This window comes from Stegostoma tigrinum, chromosome 40 (genome assembly GCF_030684315.1).
Source record: "Stegostoma tigrinum isolate sSteTig4 chromosome 40, sSteTig4.hap1, whole genome shotgun sequence".
Lineage (NCBI taxonomy): Eukaryota > Metazoa > Chordata > Chondrichthyes > Orectolobiformes > Stegostomatidae > Stegostoma > Stegostoma tigrinum.
This window is the reverse complement of record NC_081393.1, coordinates 15,431,478-15,443,483: the sequence shown is the minus strand read 5'-3', so window position 1 is coordinate 15,443,483 and position 12,006 is coordinate 15,431,478. Positions and strand designations below refer to the sequence as shown.

The window sequence follows — 12,006 nt, the reverse complement described above, 5'->3', positions numbered from 1 at the left end:
GAGAGAGAGCGTTATAGCTGAGAGCGAGAGTGTGAGAGAGAGCGTTATAGCCGAGAGTCAGGGTGTGAGAGACCACGTTATAGCCGAGAGTGAGGGTGTGAGAGAGAGCGTTATAGCCGAGAGCGAGGGTGTGAGAGAGCGCGTTATAGCCATGAGCGAGGGTGTGAGAGAGCGCGTTATAGCCAAGAGCGAGGGTGTGAGACAGAGCGTTATAGCCGAGAGTGAGGGTGTGAGAGAGAGCGTTATAGCCGAGAGTGAGGGTGTGAGAGAGAGCGTTATAGCTGAGAGCGAGGGTGTGAGAGAGAGCATTATAGCTGAGAGCGAGGGTATGAGAGAGCGCGTTATAGCCGAGAGTGAGGGTGTGAGGGTGTGAGAGAGAGCGTTATAGCTGAGAGCGAGGGTGTGAGAGAGAGCGTCATAGCTGAGAGCGAGGGTGTGAGAGAGAGCGTTATAGCCGAGAGTGAGGATGTGAGGGAGAGCGTTATAACTGAGAATGAGGGTGTGTGAGAGCATTATAGCCAAGAGTGAGGGTGTGAGAGAGCGCGTTATAACTGAGAGCGAGGGTGTGAGAGAGCGCGTTATAGCTGAGAGCGAGGGTGTGAGGGAGAGCACGTTATAGCCGAGAGCGAGGGTGTGAGACAGAGCATTATAGCCGAGAGTGAGGGTGTGAGAGAGCGCGTTATAGCCGAGAGCAAGGGTGTGAGAGAGAGCGTTATAGCCGAGAGAGACGGATTGAGGGAGAGCATTATAACTGAGAGCGAGGGTGTGAGAGAGAGCGTTATAGCCGAGAGCGAGGGAGTGAGAGAGAGCATTAGAACTGAGAGTGAGGGATTGAGGGAGAGCGTTGTAGCCGAGGGCGAGTGTGTGAGAGAGAGCGTTATAGCCGAGAGCGAGGGTGTGTGAGAGAGCGTTATAGCCGAGAGTGACGATGAGAGAGAGCGTTATAGCTGAGAGTTAGGGTGTGAGAGAGAGAGCGTTATAGCTGAGAGTGAGGGTGTGAGAGAGAGAGAGCGTTATAGCTGAGAGTGAGGGTGTGAGACAGAGCGTTATAGCCGAAAGCAATGGTGCGAGAGAGAGCGTTATAGCCGTGAGTGACGGTGTGAGAGAGAGCGTTATAGCCGCGAGTGACGGTGTGAGAGAGAGCGTTATAGCCGAGAGTGTGGGTGACAGAGAGAGCTTTATAGCTGAGAGTGACGGTGTGAGAGAGAGCGTTGTAGCCAAGTGCGAGGGTGTGAGAGAGAGCATTGTAGCCGAGAGAGAGGGTGTGAGAGAGCGTTATAGCTGAGAGTTAGGGTGTGAGAGAGAGAGCGTTATAGCTGAGAGCGAGGGTGTGAGAGACAGAGCGTTATAGCCGAGAGTGACGGTGAGAGAGAGCGTTATAGCTGAGAGTGAGGGTGTGAGAGAGAGCGTTATAGCTGAGAGTGAGGGTGTGAGACAGAGCGTTATAGCCGAAAGCGACGGTGCGAGAGAGAGCGTTATAGCTGAGAGTGAGGGTGTGAGAGAGAGAGAGCGTTATAGCTGAGAGTGAGGGTGTGAGACAGAGCGTTATAGCCGAAAGCAATGGTGCGAGAGAGAGCGTTATAGCCGTGAGTGACGGTGTGAGAGAGAGCGTTATAGCCGCGAGTGACGGTGTGAGAGAGAGCGTTATAGCCGAGAGTGTGGGTGACAGAGAGAGCTTTATAGCTGAGAGTGACGGTGTGAGAGAGAGCGTTGTAGCCAAGTGCGAGGGTGTGAGAGAGAGCATTGTAGCCGAGAGAGAGGGTGTGAGAGAGCGTTATAGCTGAGAGTTAGGGTGTGAGAGAGAGAGCGTTATAGCTGAGAGCGAGGGTGTGAGAGACAGAGCGTTATAGCCGAGAGTGACGGTGAGAGAGAGCGTTATAGCTGAGAGTGAGGGTGTGAGAGAGAGAGCGTTATAGCTGAGAGTGAGGGTGTGAGACAGAGCGTTATAGCCGAAAGCGACGGTGCGAGAGAGAGCGTTATAGCCGAGAGTGACGGTGTGAGAGAGAGTGTTATAGCCGAGAGTGTGGGTGACAGAGAGAGCTTTATAGCTGAGAGTGAGGGTGTGAGAGAGAGAGCGTTATAGCTGAGAGTGAGGGTGTGAGACAGAGCGTTATAGCCGAAAGCGACGGTGCGAGAGAGAGCGTTATAGCCGAGAGTGACGGTGTGAGAGAGAGTGTTATAGCCGAGAGTGTGGGTGACAGAGAGAGCTTTATAGCTGAGAGTGACGGTGTGAGAGAGAGCGTTGTAGCCAAGAGCGAGGGTGTGAGAGAGAGGGTTGTAGCCGAGAGAGAGGGTGTGAGAGACAGAGCATTATAGCCGAGAGTGTGGGTGTGAGAGAGAGCGTTATAGCCGAGAGAGAGGGTGTGAGACAGAGCGTTATAGCCGAGAGCGAGGGTGTGAGAGAGAACGTTAGAGCCGAGAGTGAGGGTGTGAGACAGAGCATTATAGCCGAGAGTGTGGGTGACAGAGAGAGCTTTATAGCTGAGAGCGACGGTGTGAGAGAGAGCGTTGTAGCCGAGAGTGAGGGTGTGAGAGAGAGCGTTATAGCCGAGAGCGAGGGTGTGAGAGAGAGTGTTATAGCTGAGAGTGAGGGTGTGAGAGACCGCGTCATAGCCGAGAGTGAGGGTGTGAGAGAGAGCGTTGTAGCCGAGAGTGAGGGTGTGAGAGAGAGCGTTGTAGCCGAGAGAGACGGTGTGAGAGAGAGCGTTATAGCCGAGAGTGTGGGTGACAGAGAGAGCTTTATAGCTGAGAGTGATGGTGTGAGAGAGAGCGTTGTAGCCAAGAGCGAGGGTGTGAGAGAGAGCATTGTAGCCGAGAGAGAGGGTGTGAGAGAGCGTTATAGCTGAGAGTTAGGGTGTGAGAGAGAGAGCGTTATAGCTGAGAGCGAAGGTGTGAGAGACAGAGCATTATAGCCGAGAGTGTGGGTGTCAGAGAGAGAGCGTTATAGCCGGGAGTGAGGGTGCGAGAGAGAGCGTTATAGCCGAGTGTGAGGGTGCGAGAGAGAGCGTTATAGCCGAGAGCGAGGGTGTCAGAGAGAGAGCGTTATAGCTGAGAGTGAGGGTGTGAGAGAGAGCGTTATAGCCGAGAGTGAGGGTGTGAGAGACCGCGTTATAGCCGAGAGTGAGGGTGTGAGAGAGAGCGTTGTAGTCGAGAGAGAGGGTGTGAGAGAGAGCGTTATAGCCAAGAGTGAGGGTGTGAGAGAGAGCGTTATAGCCGAGAGTGAGGGTGTGTGAGAGAGCGTTATAGCCGAGAGTGAGGGTGTGTGAGAGAGCGTTATAGCCGAGAGTGAGGGTGTGAGAGAGAGAGCGTTATAGCCGAGAGTGAGGGTGTGAGAGGGAGCGTTATAGCCGAGAGTGAGGGTGTGAGGGAGAGCGTTATAGCCGAGAGTGAGGGTGTGAGGGAGAGCGTTATAGCCGAGAGTCAGGGTGAGAGAGAGAGCATTATAGCTGAGAGTGAGGGTGTGAGGGAGAGCGTTATAGCCGAGAGTGAGGGTGTGAGGGAGAGCGTTATAGCCGAGAGTGTGGGTGTGAGAGAGAGCGTTATAGCCGAGAGTGAGGGTGTGAGGGAGAGCGTTGTAGCCGAGAGTGTGGGTGTGAGAGAGAGTGTTATAGCCGAGAGTGAGGGTGTGAGGGAGAGCGTTATAGCCAAGAGTGAGGGTGTGAGGGAGAGCGTTATAGCCGAGAGTGAGGGTGTGAGGGAGAGCGTTATAGCCGAGAGTGAGGGTGTGAGGGAGAGCGTTATAGCCGAGAGTCAGGGTGAGAGAGAGAGCGTTATAGCCGAGAGCAGGGTGAGAGCGAGAGCGTTATAGCCGAGAGGGAGGGTGTGAGGGAGAGCGTTATAGCCGAGAGTGAGGGTGTGAGGGAGAGCGTTGTAGCCGAGAGTGTGTGTGTGAGAGAGAGTGTTATAGCCGAGAGAGCGGGCGTAATGGAGAGTAAAGTAGTAATACAGTGTTTTATCCCTGACAGCAGGTGCGGGAAGTGATACCCATATTTTCCTGGAAATATAAATGGGGAATAATGAAGGTTTGGACACTGTGGGTTGTAGAGTATATCCCGGGTATGGTGTAATGTAGAAGCTGAGGACCGGCAGTGTGAGTGTGAGATGTTGATGTCAGTGTGATCTGTGGCCTGTGTTTGATTGTGTGGAGATGTCAGGCACTGCCATGTGTTTTGTGTTGAAAAGAGAGTGTGAGTGTGTGTGAGTGTGACTGTGTGTGTGTGAGCGTGTGTGTGTGTGTGTGTGAGCGTGTGTATGTGTGAGAGAGAGCGTGTGACAGTGTGACTGTGTCTGGCTCTGTTGTGTCTGTGTGTCTATGTATGTGTGTCTGTGTGAGAGTGAGTGGGAGTGTGTGTGTAAGTGAGTGTGACTGTGTGCATGTGAGAGTGTCTGTGTGCATGTGTGACTGAGTGAGAGTGTCTATGTGTTTGTGTGAGTGTGTGTCTGTGAGAGAGTATGATTGTGTTTGTGTGTGTGTGAGTGAGAGTGTGTGTGAGTGAGAGAGTGTGTGTGTGAGTGAGAGAGAGTGTGTGTGTGTGAGAGTGAGAGTGTGTGTGAGAGTGAGAGTGTGTGTGAGTGAGAGAGTGTGTGTGAGTGAGAGTGTGTGTGTGAGAGAGAGTGAGTGTGTGAGAGAGTGAGTGTGTGAGTGAGAGAGAGTGTGTGAGAGAGAGTGAGTGTGTGAGTGAGAGTGAGTGTGTGAGAGAGAGTGAGTGTGTGAGAGAGAGAGAATGTGTGAGTGAGAGAGAGTGTGTGAGAGAGAGTGAATGTGTGAGAGAGAGTGAGTGTGTGAGAGAGAGTGTGTGTGAGAGAGAGTGTGTGTGAGAGAGAGAGTGTGTGAGAGTGAGAGTGTGTGTGAGTGAGTGTGTGTGTGAGAGAGAGTGTGTGTGAGAGTGAGAGTGAGAGAGAGAGAGTGTGTGAGAGAGAGTGTGTGTGAGAGTGAGTGTGTGAGAGAGAGTGTGTGACAGAGTGAGTGTGTGAGTGAGTGTGTGTGTGAGAGAGTGACTGTAAGAGTTGTCTGGCTCTGTTGTGTCTGTGAGTGTGTCTGTGTGAGTGTGAGAGTGTGTGAGTATGTATTATGTGTGTGAGTGTGAGAGTATGTGTTATGTGTGTGAGTATGTGTGTGTGAGTGTATTCGCGTGCACGTGTGTGAGTGTTTTTATTATCACACTTTTTGATGAATCCCTGTCGAGTTTCATTTTTCCAGGAGGACAGCCTGGGATGGGAAGTTTCCTGTTTGAATCAGATACTTGCTTCCCGAGGTGACGCAGCAGTACATGAAGGGGACAGAGCCAACTGAGACCTGATCTGCGTTCTTTCGGAACTTGAGCAGAAGCGTGACGATTTCTGCGCGTCCAATTCATGCTCCCATTGCAGCTGGTTTTGGGTGCCAACCGCGCCCCAGCTCTGAGTCACAGTCCTGCCAACACCACCCAGCAGCTGCTGACACCGCCCCCCTCCCCCTGCCAGGAGACAGGAGGATCCCGTCAAAGTGTGACATGGCAGTGGCACAGCCCATCGGGAAGACCCTGCCGAAGCATTCGGACTGTGCTTGGGTCCAGCCCCCTGGGTGGCCATCTTGCATTTCCAACGCCACCACCCCACGGATGCAATGTGCTGGGAGTTCCTGGACTGGCTCCTCCCTCCTCCCGGGGTGAAGGAGTGTCGGGGGCTTGTGGGTGAGGAGGGGGCTGGGTTGTTGTATTTGGTAACGAGAGTTTAAGCCATTGGAAGAGATGAGGCCCTTACCCTTACTGTTCTCCTGATTCTGAAAGGCAGCTGTCATGATGCACAGGCTGTCACTTTTTCCTGCCCTGATGGAATGGAGCTGCATGCAAAATGCCTTGGACTTCTTCGCTGAGCTGAAGCGGTGATCTGATGAGACAACATGTAGTCAGGGCTCTGAAGGCGAATGGAGTGTCAACAAAATCGCTGCAAAATGGCCTCAGTACACACACACACACACACACACACACACAGAGCTTGGACAACACCCTGGTGTCAACCTGCCAAGGACTGGCCAACGACAGAAATGATGCCACCAGAATGTGCCAATGGCCCAGAAACTGCTTAGAAATCACAGTCTGTGCCTCGAATCTTCCCACAAAAGTGCACAACCTCACACTTTCCCACATTGTATTCCATCTGCCACTTCTTTGCCCGCTCTCCCAGCCCGTTCATGTCATTCCCGACACCTCCCCGCTTCCTCAACATGACCTGGAAGCTACAATGCCCTCAGTTCCTGGGATGTAGTCCACATGGTCTGTCTGACTTATCCACCTTCAGACCTTTCAGCTTCCCCAGCACCTTCCCCTGAGTGATGGACACTACACCCACCTCTGCCCCTGGCTCTCACCAAGCTCCAGCAGGCTGCTGGTATGTTCCACTGACACAAGGTGCCTGTTCTGTTCCTCTGGCATTTCTTTGTTCCCCATGGCTACTTCTCCAACCTCATCTTCCAGCAGATCGAAGTCCACTCTTGCCCCTCTCTCTTCCCTTGTCAATGTCTATAAACAGCTCATGCAATCTTCTTTTAGATTCCTAGCTTGCTTACTCTCCCCAGCCTCGTTGCTTTTTCAGTGATCATGTGCTGGTTTTGAAAGGCTTCCCAATCCTCAAATTCCCGCTAAGCTACACCACATTGTGTATTTTGATTTTCACATTTATGCTGCCCCGGCTCCCCTTGGTCAGCCACGGTTACCTCATCTGCCCCTTTGTATGTTTCCTCCTCCCTGGGATAAATTTCTGCCTTTCTGTTTTATCCCCAGTAACTCCTGCCATCACTGCTCCACCGTCTTTCCCTGCCAGGCTCCCGTTCCCGTCTACACCGACCACCTCCTCCCTCAGATCCTTGTAGCTGCCTCGAGTCCAGCGTCTCCCTCTCAAGCTGCAGGGTGAGTTCGATCACATTATGCTCGCTGCCCCCTCACGGTCCCTTCATCTTCAGTTCCCTAATCGAGTTTGCCTCATTAAGCATCTCCAAGCCCAGAACTGCCTGCTTCCCTGTGGGCTCTAACACAAGCTGCTCCAAAATAAACCCCAACTCATAGCCATTCCACAAATTCCTTTTCTGGACACGCTTTCCCGGCCTGGTTTTCCCAGTCCGCCTGCGTATTGCAGTTCCTCGGGAATACTGTCGTACTGTTCCATTCCTTTTCCACCTCCTGATTTATTTGCTGCGCCTCTTCCTGACTACTGCCAGGGAGGGGGAGTTTGGGGTCTGTACACAGCTCCCTTCGGGGAGTGGGGGGGGGTTACTTTTTCTCAGGTCCTCAACTCTACCCAGACAGGTTCCACCCCCTTCCCCACTCTACATCACTTCTTGCAGTCGATTTAATTTTGTTTCTTACTAACAGGGCGACCCCTTGCCCATGTGCCCGCCCTCTCCACAGGATGCCTCCCCTTGGGTATTCAGTTCCTGCAGCCACGTCTCTGTGTGATGCCCACAACATTGATTTCAATCTGTGCTACATTCACCTCGTCTCGTACAGTGTGTGTGTTGAAATACAGCACCATCAGGTGTCCCCTTCCCATCCGTGTCCCTTACCCGCTGTAGTTAGACTCCCAACCCTTTGCTGTAGAGTCTGTCCTGCTAGTTCTGGAGACTCTCATAACCGCAGCTGAGCCCTCCCCCCATTTTAATATCCTCCACAATTCGCGCTGAGCTACTCTCACGGAGATACACTGACCTGGAGCTGAGGGCAGCAGGGTCTTCCTGATTTCTATCTTGTCCACATCCTGCAGGCAGATCCGATCGTAGTGGGTGATTTCAGAATCCTTGTCGACGCTGCAGGGGAGAGATAAAACCGGTCAGGAGTCACCAGCGCGCGGGGCTGTGTCAGTATTGCTTCACCAGCAAAAATTGGGCACAGATAACAAGGTGTAGAGCTGGATAGACACAGCAGGCCAAGCAGCATCAGAGGAGCAGGAAAGCTGACATTTCGGGCCTCGACCCTTCTTCAGAAATGGGGGAGGGGAAGGGGGATTCTGTAATAAATAGGGAGAGAGGGGGAGGTGGATAGAAAATGGATAGAGGAGAAGATAGGTGGAGAGGAGACAGACAGGTCAAAGAGGTGGGGATGGAACCAGTAGAGGTGAGTGTAGGTGGGGAGCTAGGGAGGGGATAGGTCAGTCCAAGGAGGGCGGACAAGTCAAGGGGGCGGGATAATGTGAGTACGTAAGAGATGTGAGTGGGGCTTGAGGTGGGAGGAGTGGATAGGTGAGAGGGAGAACAGGTTAGGGAGGCGGGGACGAACTGGGCTGGTTTTGCGATGCGGTGGGGGAAGGGGAGATTTTGAAGCTTGTGAAGTCCACATTGATACCATTGGGCTGCAGGGTTCCCAAGCGGAATATGACGTGCTGTTCATTTTTCCCTCCCCACCCTTATCTGCTTCCCAGAGGGATCACTCTCTCCGGGACTCCCTTGTCCGCCCCACACTCCCCTCCAGCCCCACCACACCCGGCACCTTCCCCTGCAACCGCAGGAAGTGCTACGCCTGCCCCACACCTCCTCCCTTACCCCTATCCCCATCCCAGGCCCTAAGAAGAATTTCCACATCAGGCAGACATTGACCTGCACATCTGCCAGTGTGGTATACTGCATCCACTGTACCCGGTGTGGCTTCCTCTACATCGGGGAAACCAAGCGGAGGCTTGGGGACCACTTTGCAGAACACCTCCGCTGGGTTTGCAACAAACAACTGCACCTCCCAGTCGCGAACTATTTCAACTCCCCCTCCCATTCCTCAGGCGACATGTCCATCCTGGGCCTCCTGCAGTGCCACAATGATGCCACCCAAAGGTTGCAGGAACCGCAAAATCCATCCCCACCTCTTTAACCTGTCTGCGTCCTCTCCACCTATCTTCTCCTCTATCCATCTTCTATCTGCCTCCTCCTCTCTCCCCATTTATTACAGAAACCCCTTCCTCTCCCCCATTTCTGAAGAAGGGTCTCGGCCCGAAACGTCAGCTTTCCTGCTCCTCTGATGCTGCTTGGCCTGCTGCGTTCATCCAGCTCTACCACCTTGTTATCTCAGATTCTCCAACATCTGCAGTTCCGACTATCTCTGAAAAAACTGGACACACGTCTGGTTTCTCAATGATTCGGGGCAAACGCAGGCCATTGGGCCCATAGTTTTGAGACGAGCGACAAGAACAGGGTGAGGATCAAAAAGCTCCCCCCCCCCGCCATCCTGGGGAAATTTATTGAACTGGAACGATCCGACCCAGCTCCACCGGACATTGAGCACCACCGCACCCCACCCCCGGGGTGTGCTGATGTCTGCTCTTCCAAAGAATTCCCGACCTATCCCATTTCCTTGCCGTTTTCTCCCCCCCCCGCCCCACTGCCCTGAACACCGTCAAGCAGATCTCTGATTATCCTGCGTGATGTGGGATCCACATGGCGCCCAGCCCCACCACACCGCGTGCCCCCACCCTCCCCATTCTGGCACAGTGCCACCTGCCCGAGGACTCACTAGGCAAAATAGCAGGCCAGGTTGGAGAGCAGGAAAACGATGTCAAACTCCTCAGCCATCGTGCCTTGCAACCTGGAATGCACAAGAATGAAGACAGCAGTGCAGAGCTGGAGTGGAGAGAAGCCACGCGCGCGTCCGAGGTTTGAATTTACCGCCTCCCCGACCCTCCACAAGCTCCTCCCTCGTACAGGACCCTGTATTAGAGCCAGGAAGTCATGTTGCAGCTTTGTAAGGCTTTGGTTAGGCTGCAGTTGGAGTATTGAGTTCAGGTCTAGTTTCCACATTACAGGAAGGAAGTGGAGCCTTTGGAGAGGGTGGTAGAGGCTGAGGGGAGACGCGATAGGTGTCTAGAATATTATGAGATGCAGAGGTGGGCGGTCAGAATCTTTCTATCCCCCGACCCCCCGGCCCTTCCCCAGAGTTGAAATGGGTAACACTACAAGGGCATGCATTTAAAGTTGGGGGGGGGGGGGGGTTCGTGGCAGTCCGAAGAAGGGAAACCTCATCAGGTCTCGTCAAATCTATAAAGTAGGCAGATGCCAGAGTGGACCCGAACTGGATTTTCCTATCTCTGGAACAAAACACGGAGAATGCTGGAGAAAGCGAAGCGAAAGATACACAGCAAGCGTTTCGAGCCCAGGCCCGCTGAGTTTCTCCAGCCTGCTCTGCGTTTCCAGCGTCCACCTGACCTCGTCCCCCCGGGTCCTTGTTTTGGAGATCACTGGTAATGCTCCCCCCACCACCCCCAAGCTCCCTCCTGCAACCTGCTGTCAGACCGAACGCAAATGTGGGCGCTCATGCTGCCTGAGAATGAATGGCTGCTGGACCTTGGCTCACAGTCAATGAGGAGCCAGGCGTCGAGGAAGTCTTCGTTGACGGGAATCAGCAGGGAGCTGCACGCCTGCACCACAGCTTGCAATTCCTCCTGCTGGCTTCTCCACTGCTCCTTCCTCAGCAGTGTTTTGGCGGGACTCTCCTTCCTGATGAGAGACTGCAAATCCTGAGCCATGGGAGTGCCGTGCATCAGATCTGTGAGCAATGAGAGCAGTGTGTGTTATTTCTTGGACCGGCTGATGGGCAGACGTTGCAAACCGATTAAAAGTCTTTCCTTCTGCCAATTCAAACACAGTGCCCCCCTTTTTCTTTTTGTGTTTCTCTTTTTTAAAAACAATGAAATGAGAAGTAACGAGACACTCATGGGGAGCGGTGTGTAAAAGGCTGTTTGAGCACGCACTCGTTCGCACATGACCTACCACTGAGCACTTCTGCCGACTGAGCTTGAGGTGGCAACGGTGAAATGCAGGGTTACAGGGATCGGCCCGCATCCTCTTCAGGGGGTCGGTCTGGACCCGGTGGGCCGAATGGCCTGCCTACGCACTGTCGGGGTTCGAGGCCATGGAAGGGTTGAGTGGTCTGTGGACTGGTGACCAGTTATTGATGGGGAAAAAAAAACCTTTTTTGCTTGGCACAAACTGTCTGAGAGGCTCTCTGGGAAGTGAACAGCTTCAGGCTGGAAGTAAGACAGAGAGAGAGAGAAAAAGAGAGAGACGGAGAGAGAGACAGAGTGAGAGAGAGAGAGAGAGACAGACAGACAGACAGAGAGAGACAGAGTGAGAGAGAGAGACAGACAGACAGACAGAGAGAGAGACAGAGTGAGAGAGAGCGAGAGAGAGGCAGAGAGAGAGACAGAGTGAGAGAGAGCGAGAGAGAGACAGAGTGAGAGAGAGCGAGAGAGAGAGAGACAGACAGACAGAGAGAGATAGATCGAGAGAGAGAGAGAGGGAGAGCGAGAGAGAGAGAGACATAGACAGAGAGGGAAGTGGTTTGATCTTCAGCTTAGGAGCTGTGTCTCTGCTCTCTGCAAAAACTCACTTCTACCCTGAAGGAAGACACGTCGCTTTTCCTTCAAGTTGTTTTTTTAAGCTGCGCCCTTTAACTGCCAAGTTTGAGATCTTGTTGAAACGAACCAGCCACCCTGTGCCTTCCGCAAACCAGTGGGAGCATCGGGAGAAATGTGACGGAGAAGCAACTCGCTGACCAAGATCAAAATCGGAAAGACCATCTCAGAACCCCGTGAAAAGGAAGCACTGAGCTGCCTTCACCATTTCTCTCTGTGTGTGACTGAGGTTAGCCTGTCAATTAAGGTGGCTCAGTGGTTGGCACTGCTCCGTCACGGCACCAGGCACCCGGTTCGATTCCACCCTCAGGTGACTGTCTGTGTGTGGAGTTTGCACATTCTCCCTGTGTCTGCGTGGGTTTGCTCCGGGTGCTCCGGTTTCCTCCCACAGTCCAAAGGCGTGTAGGTTGGTGTGGATTGGCCATGCCAAATTGCCAATGGTGTTCAGGGAGGTGTAGATTAGGTGAGTTAGTATGGACTCGTTGGGCCAAAGGGCCTGTTTCCACATTGTAGGGATTCTAAGATTCGCCTGTGTGTGGATTTCGAAAGGGATTAGAGTTTTATCCAATATTGCTTGCCGACGGTTTAGCCTAATGAGTAAATGAGTCATGAATTTTAGTTCAGTCCACGTCTGAAAGT

At 53.1% G+C, this 12,006-nt stretch overlaps 1 protein-coding gene across 1 annotated transcript in view; it reads right to left on the bottom strand.

Moving 5' to 3' along the window:
* The window catches only part of LOC125447978 (phosphatidylinositide phosphatase SAC2-like), a 174,064-nt gene that overhangs the window by 3,589 nt on the left and 158,469 nt on the right, over positions 1-12,006 (bottom strand). Inside the window, exons 15-18 of the mRNA XM_059641168.1 lie at positions 10,298-10,499; positions 9,471-9,542; positions 7,683-7,780; positions 5,743-5,868 (exon numbers count right to left, since the gene is read on the bottom strand). Coding sequence (XP_059497151.1) covers positions 5,743-5,868; positions 7,683-7,780; positions 9,471-9,542; positions 10,298-10,499 — 498 coding nt within the window. The remainder of the gene's footprint in view (positions 1-5,742; positions 5,869-7,682; positions 7,781-9,470; positions 9,543-10,297; positions 10,500-12,006) is intronic.